The sequence below is a fragment of the Mustela nivalis genome (genome assembly GCF_964662115.1).
Source record: "Mustela nivalis genome assembly, chromosome: 12".
Lineage (NCBI taxonomy): Eukaryota > Metazoa > Chordata > Mammalia > Carnivora > Mustelidae > Mustela > Mustela nivalis.
Window position 1 is genome coordinate 82,351,877 of NC_139031.1, and position 13,536 is coordinate 82,365,412.

Sequence of the window (13,536 nt, forward strand, 5' to 3'; positions counted from 1 at the left end):
TTTCTAATACAAACAATTACTAATACTGGTACTGAAGTGTACATCCTGTCAATTCTTAAACAGATAACCTAATTTACTGGCTTATATATTTTCTAATCTTAGACTGTTAATTTTCTATCCAATATTATGTAATACTTCTACTACTGATAAAGGATTTAATGAGGAGTGACAAAAATTATTAGTTAAAAAATAAGGTTTCCCAATGATTTATATTACAATGTCTCACATAACTAAAAGATGCGCTACTTTGCTTTATGCAATATAGTCTTTACTGAAAAAAATTTAACAAGAATTTTTACAACTTTTTTGCCAGAGGGGAGGTGGGTGAGGGGATAGGTGAAACAGATTTAAAAAAACTTTACTTTAACTAATCTACCACATTAGTATAAGGAAAATTGAAATCATCACATAATTTGTTTCTAAGTCTGATGTGTATGTCACATTTATAGAAGACACACTTGTTTTATTTAATATCTATTCTCTGTAAATATATTAGCACCTCCAACATTAAAAACTTCGTTGGTCTTGAAGCTGCAGGAGATCACAACGGTTTTAAAACTAATTTTTCTTGCACAGAGTATAAAAATACCAATGATAAAAATTTCAGATTAAGGAATTTTGTTTTTGTATGAACAAACAAAAAAACGTAATGGCACTCTCAGAAAAATAAGAATATTCCAGCTATAAACTGATATAATTAATCAAAATTATTTTATGGAACTCATTTTCATTTGCTCAATTTAATTCCTATTTTAAAAATACCTCTCTACTTCAGTCCAAAGTGTTCTACTTACAACAATCATTAAACATCAAAAGACTAATGATATAGTATCTATTATTTTAAGTGTGTCATAAAATATACCTATGAAATATAAAAAAAAAAAGAGCTTATGTGGTTTTTAGAGATGCATGTTTCTTTTATCAAGTAAAACCAGTAACAGAACACAAAAAAGAAGTATCTACTTGGGCTCAGAATATAACAAAGGACTGAAACTATATATCCCTAGAAATGAAATGATAAAAACAATCCTCCACAATTATTTTGTGTTAATAGGTATACATACCCTTCCCATCTCAAATTCTCGACAGGCCATAACAATGATCTAAAAAGAAATGAGAGATGGGATGAGATGAAGACTGTATCAATGAAACACAATTTTACTTTTAAAATAAAATATGAATTCTAAGAATTACTTTTTACTGAGTGTAATTATATCTAGCCTGTCAAAAAAAGTAGTTTTAATATTAAAAGTAGGAACTAAAGAAATGATCAAAATCCCACCTTGTAATCAAGGAATAACTAGATAGCAACAAATTAAATTGGCTTCAATTATCATAATGTATTTAATTTGAATTAAATTTTATGATCCTTATAGAACGGCCTCTGACTTTTGAAATTACATTAAAATATCACTTTTAGGGTATTTACCCAAATAGCACTATGAAATATTTTAAATACATTTAATAAAATTATCTGAAGGCTGAATACATTTAATACTGTCTTTAAACAAGAAGGTTATTAGATTTGCTTCTTTATCCCAACATTTTATAATGTAATGTTTCAAACATATAGCAAAGTTGAAATAGTCTTAACAGTAAATACTATATAGCCACCATCTATATTCTACCATTAACACTTCACTCTTTTTCTATCACATAGCTATCCCTGTATTCATCTAACTTGGTAGATATCTTAACAGTTACTGACTGATGAAAAGATTTAAAGTATTATCATACTCTCCCCTTAAAATATTTCAACTAATTTGTGAGAATCGAATGAAACATCCTAGACTTCAGTTTTGGTCTTTTTAGTAAACATAAGTTATAATTAACACATCATTATAGCTAAAAAGTCTTCTCAGCCCTTATTCAATTAAACATCCTATGTCATCACATGTAATAATTGTCAAAACAGATTATGAAAAGTAAATTACTTACTACGACATTGTACTCCCATATCATCCTCCAAAAATCTATTACTGTATTTGCTAAAGGTCCTTGGGTTGCCACATATGCTTTTGGCCCATAAACACCCTAAAATGGTTAAAAGGAAATTTCATATTTATTACAATTACCAAAAGTATTTCCTTACCTAATTTTAAGGTTTCAAATTTTATTAGTAATACTCCTCTTTTCACCTTAAGCATTTCCAAATAATATACTATTTTTGTGTATTTATTAGACATGGCACACAGAATTGATAACTGAACTGCCTTCTGCTAATTTACAAATTATTATTTCCCTGGCTTCAAAAAAAAAAAGCCCCAATACCTACTCACCAAAGCTAACTAGACAGAAACATAAAAAGCATCCTTTGATTCTAAAAATAACAGTAAAACTACCTAATAGTTCTTTCTTAGCTAGATTATTCCATAGCTACCTTCAATTATTTACACAACTTAAAAGGTTTTTGGGGTGTCTACTATATATATATCTAATAACAAGCCTGGGAATATACCAAATAAGACAGCAGTCTAAAATACTAAACTAGCACATAATTAAATCACATGATAGATCAGTGTTACTAAGTAGAATTAAAAACTGGAGCTTTGGGCGCCTGGGTGGCTCAGTGGGTTAAGCCGCTGCCTTCGGCTCAGGTCATGATCTCAGGGTCCTGGGATCGAGTCCCACATCGGGCTCTCTGCTCAGTAGGGAGCCTGCTTCCTTCTCTCTCTCTCTCTCTGCCTGCCTCTCAGTGTACTTGTAATTTCTGTCAAATAAATAAATAAAATCTTTAAAAAAAAAAAAAAAACTGGAGCTTTTTTTGGTTTTTAAAGATTTTGTATTTAAGTAATCTTTATACCCAATGCGGCACTCAAACTTACAACCCTGAGATCAAGAGCTGCATCCTTCATTGACTGAGCCAGCCAGGTGCCCCACAAAACTAGAACTTTTAACAATGTCCTTATAAAAAGAATACCAACATTGACAACATCTGAAACAGCAAACCACCTACATATTAGTTTTTGTTGAACTTCTTATTCTTAGTTTTGGGTTTTGTCATAATTTTAATTAAATTGATTTTGTTGGTGGGGGGCTATATGAAACCATGACTGTTTCATGTTGCCATGGGTAATATTAATTTTACCATGTAAGTTGTACCACTCGTAATATTTCTGTCAACTAAATATTTTTATTTTTTATTTTATTTTATTTATTTATCTGACAGAGAGAAACACAGCTAGAGAGAGGGAACACAAGTAGGAGGAGTGGGAGAGGGAGAAGCAGGCTTCCTACTGAGCAGGAAGCCTGATGCAGGCCTCAATCCCAGGGCCCTGGGATCATGGCCCGAGCTGAAGACAGAGGCCTAACGACTGAGCCACCCAGGCACCCCAACAAAAAAATTATTTTTAAGATTTTATTTATTTCACAGAGAGTAGGCAGAGAGGCAGGCAGAGAGAGAGGAGGAAGCAGGCTCCCTGCCGAGCAAAGAGCCCCATGTGGGGCTTGATCCTAGGACCCGAGCTGAAGGCAGAGGCTTTAACCCCCTGAGCCACCCAGGCGCCCCCCAACAAAATATTTTTTTAAAAGTATCTATAAATACCATATATAAAAGAACTGAAATTATACTGTCATTCAAAAACCCAGAATAACTAATGGAACAAAGTAGTTTTTATTTAATCAAGTAGCAATTTCAATCTGTCTATTGGTAACTACTATGCAAGAACTTGACTGCTTTCGATATGAGTATTCAAAAATGGTTATCTACGTAAATACTGTATTTAATCTTGTATTCAGTTGGCTTGTCACTAGAACACAGTGAGAATTTTCAAGAAGTTTTAATCTGAATTTATATTCTATAATTTTAAATCAGTATTACTCAGTAATTCCAGCCCTAATAATTTATCCTAAGAAATTATTCAAAAGAATAACAAGGTTCACTGCAATACTACCATCAAGAAAATTGGAAACGACCTATATAGCTCAAAAACAAGGAATAACTATGTATGTATATTTGTGTATATAAACCAAAGGGACAATGGAGAAGATGATTTATCAAATGGTAAACTGTTTATAAGCCTTCAATGTTAAAAAAAGAAAAGAAAAAAAAAAGGAAAGCAATCTCAAGTATCATGAAACTAAGCAAAACTCTTTCTTTATGAATAAGGTTAGAAGGAAGGAAGGAAACCACACAGAGTTGGGGCTGTGATTTTTTTGTTTTGTCTTTGCAACTGGTATAATATTAGGAAATTTAAAAAACTTTAATAAAACTAGTATGTAGGAGGACATTAAGTAGGGGCAGAGAAACATCATTTGAAGTTAATACATACCTTAATAAAATTTGCATTGATATAGTCTGAATCTTGAGAAGGAGTCTTTAAAGTCAACTTAACTCGGCTGTGATCAACTACAAGGGAAAAAAAAGGATTTCATAAACTACATCCTATTGGTAAACATGTGTTTTCTAATAAACTATATAACTTGAAAATATTTTCATTGAAGAACAATTTCTGACATCATATTTATAGAAAGTAAGTCTATAAAAACAAAAATTGGTTGACGTAAAGCTGTGTTTTAAAGCCATAATCAGAATAATCTCAGGAACTCTTTTAAAATACAAATTCCTGGGCATCATCCCAGATTGGCTAGACAAGAGCCCAGGGCTGCAGTTTTTAACAAACATATGAGGTAGTGGACACTAACCACTAATGCACAAGCTCATTTGCCAAAATTCTTAGTAGGAAATGCAACTTTCAAGTTTCATAAGAAATTACAAATATTGAGTAAATTATGACAAATGAAGTAAGATGATGCATAAAAAGTGCTAAATACTACACTTGGCAATAATATATATTATTAGGTAATACCAAATTAAGGTAAAAAATATCTTTACCAAAAAGTTCAAAAAATATAAAGGCGCCTGGGTGGCTCAGAGGGTTAGGTGTCTGCCTTCAGGTGGGGTCATGATCCTAGGATCCTGGAATCAAGCCCTGTATCAGGTTCCTTGCTCAGGGTGGGGCCTGATTTTCCCTCTCCCTCTGCTGCTCCCCCTGCTTGTCCTCTCTCCCACTATTTCTCTTCCTGTCAAATAAATAAATAAAATCTTTAAAATATACATATATAAATTTCATTAGTTTTATAAATTTGCAGTTTTATTTTTTCAAATAAAATATGTATATGATTTTTAAAAATCCGATTTTAAAGGATTGTGTGGGGCTTGAACTCACAACTCTGAGACCAAGACCTTAGTTGAGATCAAGTTAAATACCTAACCAACTGAGCCACCCAGGCACACGTTAAAGAAAGGAATAAAATGAAAAGTAATCTTTCCCTGTCCTTGAAGTCCAGGTATCTCTTTCCCAATAAAGACATTATTAATGTTCTTTTCCCCTTCCAGAAGTAATTTTTATGCATATACCTACATTCTTTGAAAACTATGCAAATGTAATCATCCCATTCTCTGTTATTTCACTTTTTAGTTAATCCTATATCCTGGAACTCTTCCTAGAGCTAATATAATACAGGTCTATCTTATTCACATGTTACATAAAATCCACTGTATGGGTGTTTTGTTATTTATTTAACCAGCTACATTTCTGATGGCCCATTTCTTCCTATTAAAACCTACCACACTGAACACTGCGGTACATGTATCTGCTTTCACTGTGGTATAACCTAAGTTCCTAACAGAAAAAATGCTACTTGCCTTCTAAAAGTTGTATACTAACTTACACAATACAAATGCCATTTGTAAGAGTGACTGGATATTATACTTTTTAATAGGTGACATTCTAAAAAGTAAAAAAATTAGACATGTATCTCTTGAACTATGCAAGTGGTCACACATTTTCATAGTTACTGATTATTGAGGTTTCTTTTACCATATACTACTTCTTTATATCCTTTACACATTTTTACCTATGTCTATGTTTTTCTACCAATTTAAATGAAAAAAGAAAAATCAGTCTTTAGTCATAAGTAATGCAAATAGTTTTGTTTCAGTTTGTGTTCTTAAAATTTTTTTTGGTCTTTCCAGGATCCCACATTACATATAGTTATTATTTCTCCTTAGTCTGTTCTAATCTACAAAAGTTGCTTTTATTTTTTTTTTCATGATTGGAATGAGGTTTATGAATTTTTAGCAAGAATACCAGGGAATGACGACGTGTCCTTCTCAGTGAAAAGACATACCAAGGGGTTTATGATGTCAATTTCATATTATTTGTGATATTAATCCTGAATACTTGGTTAATATGGTATTACCTGGTTGTCTCCCACTATAAAGTTACTATCTTTCCATTTGTAGTAATAAATCTTTGGGGGGAGATACTTTGAGCCTATGCAATCCTAAAGCAGTAGGACGGCCTAATATTCACAAGTATCTAGATTAGAAAGAACCACAGCATTTAATATATAAGATGCCATTATCATATTATGGTCCTGTCTAATCCAGGGATGATGAATATTAAAGGCAATTAGAGTAGAAAAAGACAAATACAGAAAAAGTAACAGACATGAATAAAACTTTTTAGCAAACCCTTAAAAGTCAACTAATGAATAACTAATTTGTCAATGACTCTTTTTTCTTTTAAGATTTTATTTATTTATTTGACAGAGAAATCACAAGTAGGCAGAGAAGCAGGCAGAGAGAGAGAAAGAAGCAGGCTCCCCACTGAGAAGAGAGCCCGATGCGGGGCTTGATCCCAGGACTCTGGGATCATGACCTAAGCTGAAGGCAGAGGCTTTAACCCACTGAGCCACCCAGGTGCCCCAATGACTCAAGTTTTATACATTAGTACTAAGGCCCAGTTCTGCTGATTTTATTAATTTTTGGTGAAATCTTTGAGGATTTGTAGGAAGATACAGAAGACAGACGTATTAGCCTCCAATTAAAATCATGTATCTCTTCCGTGTTTCCAGAAAAGAGAATGTTTGTATGTTTATCAATGTTCTGTTTCTTATCTCACTTGATCTTCTGGTAAATGGGAATATTTAGTAGTTAGGATAATGACAGTTAAGTAACTACACGAAGCTTCCTCTCACCATTGTTTACCAGTAAGAAGGAGTCCCAATTAACTACCCTTATTCATGTGAGGTATTAGTCTCCAGTTAAAGTATCTCAAACGCAGGACCCAGTACAATAGTTGGTTTACTACTGGATCCTCAGTAAATGTTTCTGGGGATTATGAACCCAAATGAGAACAGCAGCTCCCAAATGATAGTCAATACTGGTATCAGGCTGTTACATCCATGCTGGTAATTTTTTTTTTTTTTTGAAGATTTTATTTATTTACTTGACAGAGAGAGAGATCACAAGTAGGAAGAGAGGCAGGCAGAAAGAGAGGGGAAAGCAGGTTCCCTGCTGAGCAGAGAGCCCTCCATGGGGCTGGATCCCAGGACCCTGAGATCATGACCTGAGCTGAAGGCAGAGGCTTTAACCCACTGAGCCACCCAGGCACCCCCATGCTGTTAATTTTTAAAAAATATTCCATGATGAAAATATTATGCATACACAAAAATAACAAACTAAATCCCCATATAATCATTACCCTGTTTTAATAATGTCAACATTTTTAAGTTTTTATTCAAATTCCAGTTAATTAACATACAGTGTAATATTAAATAATTTCAACATTTTGCCAATCTTACTTCATCTGTCTCTAATCATAACACCTGGAGGGCTATAAAAGAAAATTAAAATACAAGATTTCTAAGTACCATATTCTTATTTTTCTTTTTTAAGATTTTATTTATTTGACAGAGAGAGAGAAAGAGTACAAGCAAGCAGAGCAGCAGGCAGAGGAAGAGAGAGAAGAAGGCTCTCTGCTGAGCAGGGAGCCCGATGCGGGTCTTGATCCCAGCACCCTGGAATCATGACCTGAGCTGAAGGCAGACACTCAACCAATTGAGCTGTCCAGGTGCCCCCTGAGTACCATATTCTGTAAGGGTTTGATTCCGTAAGTTCAAGATTCTGTAAGTTCAAGCAGAAAAATGGCTTATTTTAAACTCTAAACCACAAATTTTGTAATCACTGCTTTATACTAAATAAGCATAGTGTATTACTGATAATTTATAAAACAATGTTAGGTTGTTTATATAACATAACACATGATCACATGTATTTTCAGTTTTTCATTGGTACTCCTATGAAGCATAAACATGTGTGTAACTTAAAGAATATTAAAGAAATGAAAACAATCATTCCTCTCCATGGTTTTGCTGACTGCCTCTAAAATCTCCCAAGAATCCAATTCCAAACCGATAAAACCAAGATTGGCCACACAGGAGGCTCTCTAAGCAGCAACTTTTCCCCTCCAAACAAACATCAACAACCTATGGCAACAAAAAGAAAATATTTAGATACTGTCATCTCTGAAGAAACTGAAACTTCCTATTGATTAAATCCTAGGTCTCGGGGAAAAACAAGAATCTTCATAATTAAATTATAGTACAATATTACACTGATTCATCACTTCTAAAGGCTAGCCAGCTTGACTTTAGTCCTCTTAGCAAACAAAGCACAGATCATTCTTGACAAAAGAGCATCAAGATATTTCTTAATTCTGGAACTGGCCTTAGTATTCTACTATAAAATAAATCAAATCTCTTAGATAGCTCTAGAAAAACCTATATAATCTTTGAACAATGATGAAACTACTTTTAATAGAGCAGAAGCAAATAGTCTTCTCTTGGCTATTTCAACATTGTACTAGAGGTTCTAATTAGCAGAACAAGGCAAAAGAGGCATTCAGATTGGAAAGGAAGTAGTAAAGCTGTCATTATTTGGAGATAAAATGGCTCAGTATGTTAAAAAAAAAAATCCTAAAGGATCCATAAAAAACTACTACACTAATAAATGAGTTTAGGAAGGTCACTAAATTTTAAAAAATCAATACAAAAATATAACTTAAATTTCTATGTGCTAGTAATAAAGAATTAGAGTAAAATAATTTCATTCAAGGGCACCTGGGTAGCTCATTTGGTTAAGTAAGTGTCTGCCTTTGACTCAGGTCATTATCTAAGGGTCCTGGGACAGAGCCCCACATGGGGTTCCCTGCTCAGTGGGGACTTATCCCTCTGGGGAAAAGAGTGCTTCTCCCTCTCCCTCTGCCTCTCCCCCAGCTGTGCACTCTCTCTCACACAAACAAATAAAATCTTAAAAATTTTTTTTCATTCAGATAAAGAATTAAAAAAATAAATACAAGACTTGTGCACTGAAAACCATAAAACACTGCTGAGAGAAATTAAATATTTAAATAAATGGAGAGACACAATTCATGTCACAGATTGAAGAATCAATATGGTTTAAGATGGCTATTCTCCCCAAGCTGATCCATAGATTCAATGCAATCCTTATTAAAATACCATGTTTTTTGCAGAAATTCACAAGCTGATCCCACAATTTGTATGTAAATATAAAGGAACCAAAACAACCAAATATGGGGTGCCTGGGTGGCTCAGTGGGTTAACCCTCTGCCTTTAGCTCAGGTCATGATCTCAGGGTCCTGGGATTGAGCCCTGCGTCGGGCTCTCTGCTCGGCAGGTAGCCTGCTTCCCTCTCTCTGCCTACTTGCAATCTCTCTCTCTCTCTGCCAAATAAATAAATAAAATCTTAAAAAAAAAAAAAAAAGAAAAGAAATAAATTTTAAAAAATAACAGTTGGAGAACTTGACATTTCTTGCCTTTAAAACTTACTAGAGGGGTGCCTGGGTGGCTCAGTGGGTTAGGCCTCTGCCTTCGGCTCATGTCATGATCTCAGGGTTCTGGGATTAAGTCCCCTCATCAGGCTCCCTGCTCAGCAGGGAGTCTGCTTCTGCCTCTCTCTCTCCGCCTGCCTCTCTGCCTACTTGTGATCTCTGTCTGCCAAATAAATAAATGAAATCTTTATTTTTAAAAAAAACACTACAAAGCTACCATAATAAAGACAGTATGAAACTGGCTTAAGAATACAACAGCATAGTAAAATTAAGAGGCCAGGAAAACAAAAACAAAAACAAAAACAAAACAACCCTTGTATTTAGGGTCCAATGATTTCTAACAGGGGTACCAAGGCAATTCAGCAGAGAAAGGATAGTCTTTTCAACAAATGGTTGAAAACAACCCTACATACACAGATTATTTCAGACAATTAACTGAAAATGGATTACAGTAAATGTAATCCATTAAATGTAAAAGCTAAAGCTACAATACTTTTGGAAGAAAAATAAGAAAACAGAGAAAATCTTTGTGATCTTGAGTTCACGGAGAGGGTATCAAAAGCATGATCCATAAAACTGAAAAACTGTAAAAGCTTGCACACTTTAAAAGACACCTTAAGAAAATGAAAAGACAAGCCATAAACTGGGAGGAAAAAATTTTCAAACCATATATGTAAAGAAAGACTTGTATCTAGGATAGCTAAAGAACTTTAACAACTCAGTCAGATTTTTAAAGATTTTTATTTATTTATTTGACAGACAGAGATCATAAGTAGGCAGAGAGGCAGGCAGAGAGAGGCGGGGAAGCAGGCTCCCTGCTCAGCAGAGAGCCTGATGTGGAGCTTATTCCCAGCACCCTGGGATCATGACCTGAGCTGAAGGCAGAGGCTTTAACCCACTGAGCTACACAGATGCCCTAGGATTTTTTTTTTTTAAGATTTTATTTCTTTATTCAAGAAAGACAGAGAACACAAGCAGGGAGGTGAGGCAGAAGCAGGCTCCCTGCCAAGCAGGGAGCCCGATGCGGGGCTAGATCCCAGGATCCTGGTTCATGACCTGAGCTGGGGGCAGACGCTTAACCGAGCTACCCAGGCACCCCACAACTCAACAGAATCCACACACACACACACACACACACACACACACAACCCTAATGGAATTATAAGAATTTGAAGAAACTTCACAGAAGAAGATATATAAGTGGCTAACAGAACATGAAAAAATGCTCAACATCATTAGTCATTAGGAAAATGGACCTTAGAACCACAATGAGATACCTATATACAACCACTGGAATAACCATACTCAAAAAGACTGAGTAAAACGGAATATGGAGAAACTGGAAGCCCCATGTACTGGTGGTGGGAGAGTAAATGGACACAGCTACTTTCAAAAAAAGTGTAGCAGTTTCTTAAAAAGTTAAACATAAGCTTGGGGCGCCTGGGTGGCTCAGTGGGTTAAAGCCTCTGCGTTTGGCTCAGGTCATGATCTCAGGGTCCTGGGATTGAGCCCCGCATTGGGCTCTCTGCTCAGCGGGGAGCCTGCTTCCCCCCCACTCTCTGCCTGCCTCTCTGTGTACTTATATCTCTCTCTCTCTCTGTCAAATGAAAAAATAAAATCTTTAAAAAAAAAAAATAGTTAACATAAGCTACCACAGATCCAGAAATTCCATTCTGGGGTATCTATCCAAGAGAAAGAGAGCCATTTGTCCATATAAAGATTTGTGTGGAAATGTTCATAGTATCATTATTCATAATGTTCATCAACCAGTGAATGGATAAACACAATGTGATATCCCTACAATGCAATACTGCTTAAAAAAAAAAAGGAATGAACTACTGATAGATACTACGACATGGATGAATTGCAAAAACATGCTTCACGAAAAATCCAGACATAAAAGACTACATATTGTATACTTACATTTACATGAAATTTCCAGAATAGGAAAAGCTACAGACAGAAAGCATTAATGGTTGCCTGGGGCTAAGGACTACAAACTGGCATAAATGATCATTGGACGGCTACCAGAAATGCTCTAAAACTGCATCATGTCAATGGTTATACAACGCTATATAAATTTACTAAAAATTATTTAATTGTATATTTAAAGTGGGTAAATTTCATGGTATGTAAATTATACTTCAAAACTGTTTAAAAAAAATACTGTCTGGAAGCACTGGATATGCTAAACATGTAAAGGAAATTGACAACTTACTTTTTTTATATATATATTTTTTATTTATTTATTTGACACAGAGAGAGACAGACAGTGAGAGAAGGAACACAAGCAGGGGTAGTGGGAGAGAGGTAGGCTCCCCACCAAGCAGGGAGTCTGACATGGGGCTCAATCCCAGGACCCTGCTTTTATGACCTGAGCTGAAGTAGATGCTAAACAAGTGAGCCACCCAGGCACCCCAACTTATATTCTTTTTATGACAGAAAGTAAATATACATCTCTAAGTCTAATTGCTTTTAATATAATTTTCCAAATTAAAATGACTAGAAATTTATTGGAAACTGACTTATCAAACCTTAAATAACTTAAAAGGAAGAAAGACATTGCCAGTCTGACGATAGCACAATGATGAAGAACTCAGAATCTAGGGCAAGTCTTCTCAACCTCAGCACTACTGACATTTTGGCCTTGTGTAATTCTTTGTTGGAGGAAGAGATACAGAAACAAGACATACTAGCCTCCAATTAAAATTGTATCTTTTTTCTATGTTTCTAGAAAAAAGAATGTCTGTCTTTTTATCAATGCTCTATTTCTTATCTCACTCGATCTTCTGGTAAATGGGAATATTTGGTAGTTACGATCATGAGAGTTAAGTAACTACACGAAGCTTCCTCTCACCAGGTTTGCCAGTAATGAGGAATCCCAATTAATTACCCTCATTCATGTGACTCATTCATGCCTCTGTATTATAGGTTGCAGCAGCATCGTTAGCCTCTCCCACTAGATGCCAGTAGCAGCCTGCCATTCCATATCCCAGCTGTGACAACCAAAATGTCTCCAGACATTTTGCTAACTGTCTCTTCTAGGGGCAAAATCACCCTAGTTGAGAACAAGTGCTCTGGACAGGAATTACCAGAGTTTAAATTTTCAGCTATTCTATTAGTTACGTGACAAGCTATTTAATTTCTCTTTAGTTCCCCATCTGCAAAGTGGCATATACTAGTACTTACCATAAAGTTTTGTTGTGCTGATTATGGCAAATAATCCATTTACTACAGACTGACAAACAATACAAATTAAGGTTTTTATTTATTAGAGGGCCAATTTTATAGCACACCACTGAACTTCTCCCTCTGTCATTATTTAAAACTGTCAAGCTTCCCTCTTCTAGTCTCAGCTTTCTCTATGTGCCTCATCCCCACTGCATTATCCTCAATACCACTACCCATCATCTGAGACACCATAGAGGTTATTTGTATTTATTGCCCATTCCCCCTTGACTAGAATATAAATTCCACAAAGGCAGGGATTTTTGATGTTTGTTCTCTGCTGCATCTCCAGCATACAGTATAATGCTAAAACCTTTCTGTAAAATGAATGAATAAAACACAACATATGAAAATAGAAAGCTGGAGCTGTTTAAGATTCATCTCCCCAGATGACAGAAAAAGAAGTAGAGAAACTGTCTCTTTAAGACTATGTGCATTAATTCCAGAGTACATTAAGAGTATGTTGAGATTATGCTGCTTAACAAAACTGTCCAGAAACCCAGACCACCCACCATTCTGAGGGGGAATGGTAAGAAAGTAGATTGTGTTTTCCAAAAGCTGAATGTGTAGATACTATGTGCTAGGTATAATTCTAAGCTTTTTAACATGTACATGTTTTATTATTTCAACTTCCATTTTATAGATAAAGAAAAAAAGGCACAGAGAGGAT

General features: G+C 35.0%; 1 protein-coding gene and 1 long non-coding RNA gene across 3 annotated transcripts in view; one reads left to right on the top strand and one right to left on the bottom strand.

Annotated features, from left to right (window-relative positions):
* The window catches only part of LOC309844734, a 134,085-nt gene that overhangs the window by 88,878 nt on the left and 31,671 nt on the right, over positions 1–13,536 (top strand). The window lies entirely within an intron of this gene.
* Positions 1–13,536, bottom strand: part of PTPN12 (protein tyrosine phosphatase non-receptor type 12) — a 94,696-nt gene that overhangs the window by 38,284 nt on the left and 42,876 nt on the right. For both annotated transcript variants that reach the window (XM_082691887.1, XM_082691888.1), the window contains exons 3-5: positions 4,272–4,348; positions 1,939–2,034; positions 1,065–1,103 (exon numbers count right to left, since the gene is read on the bottom strand). In XM_082691887.1, coding sequence (XP_082548013.1) covers positions 1,065–1,103; positions 1,939–2,034; positions 4,272–4,348 — 212 coding nt within the window. The remainder of the gene's footprint in view (positions 1–1,064; positions 1,104–1,938; positions 2,035–4,271; positions 4,349–13,536) is intronic.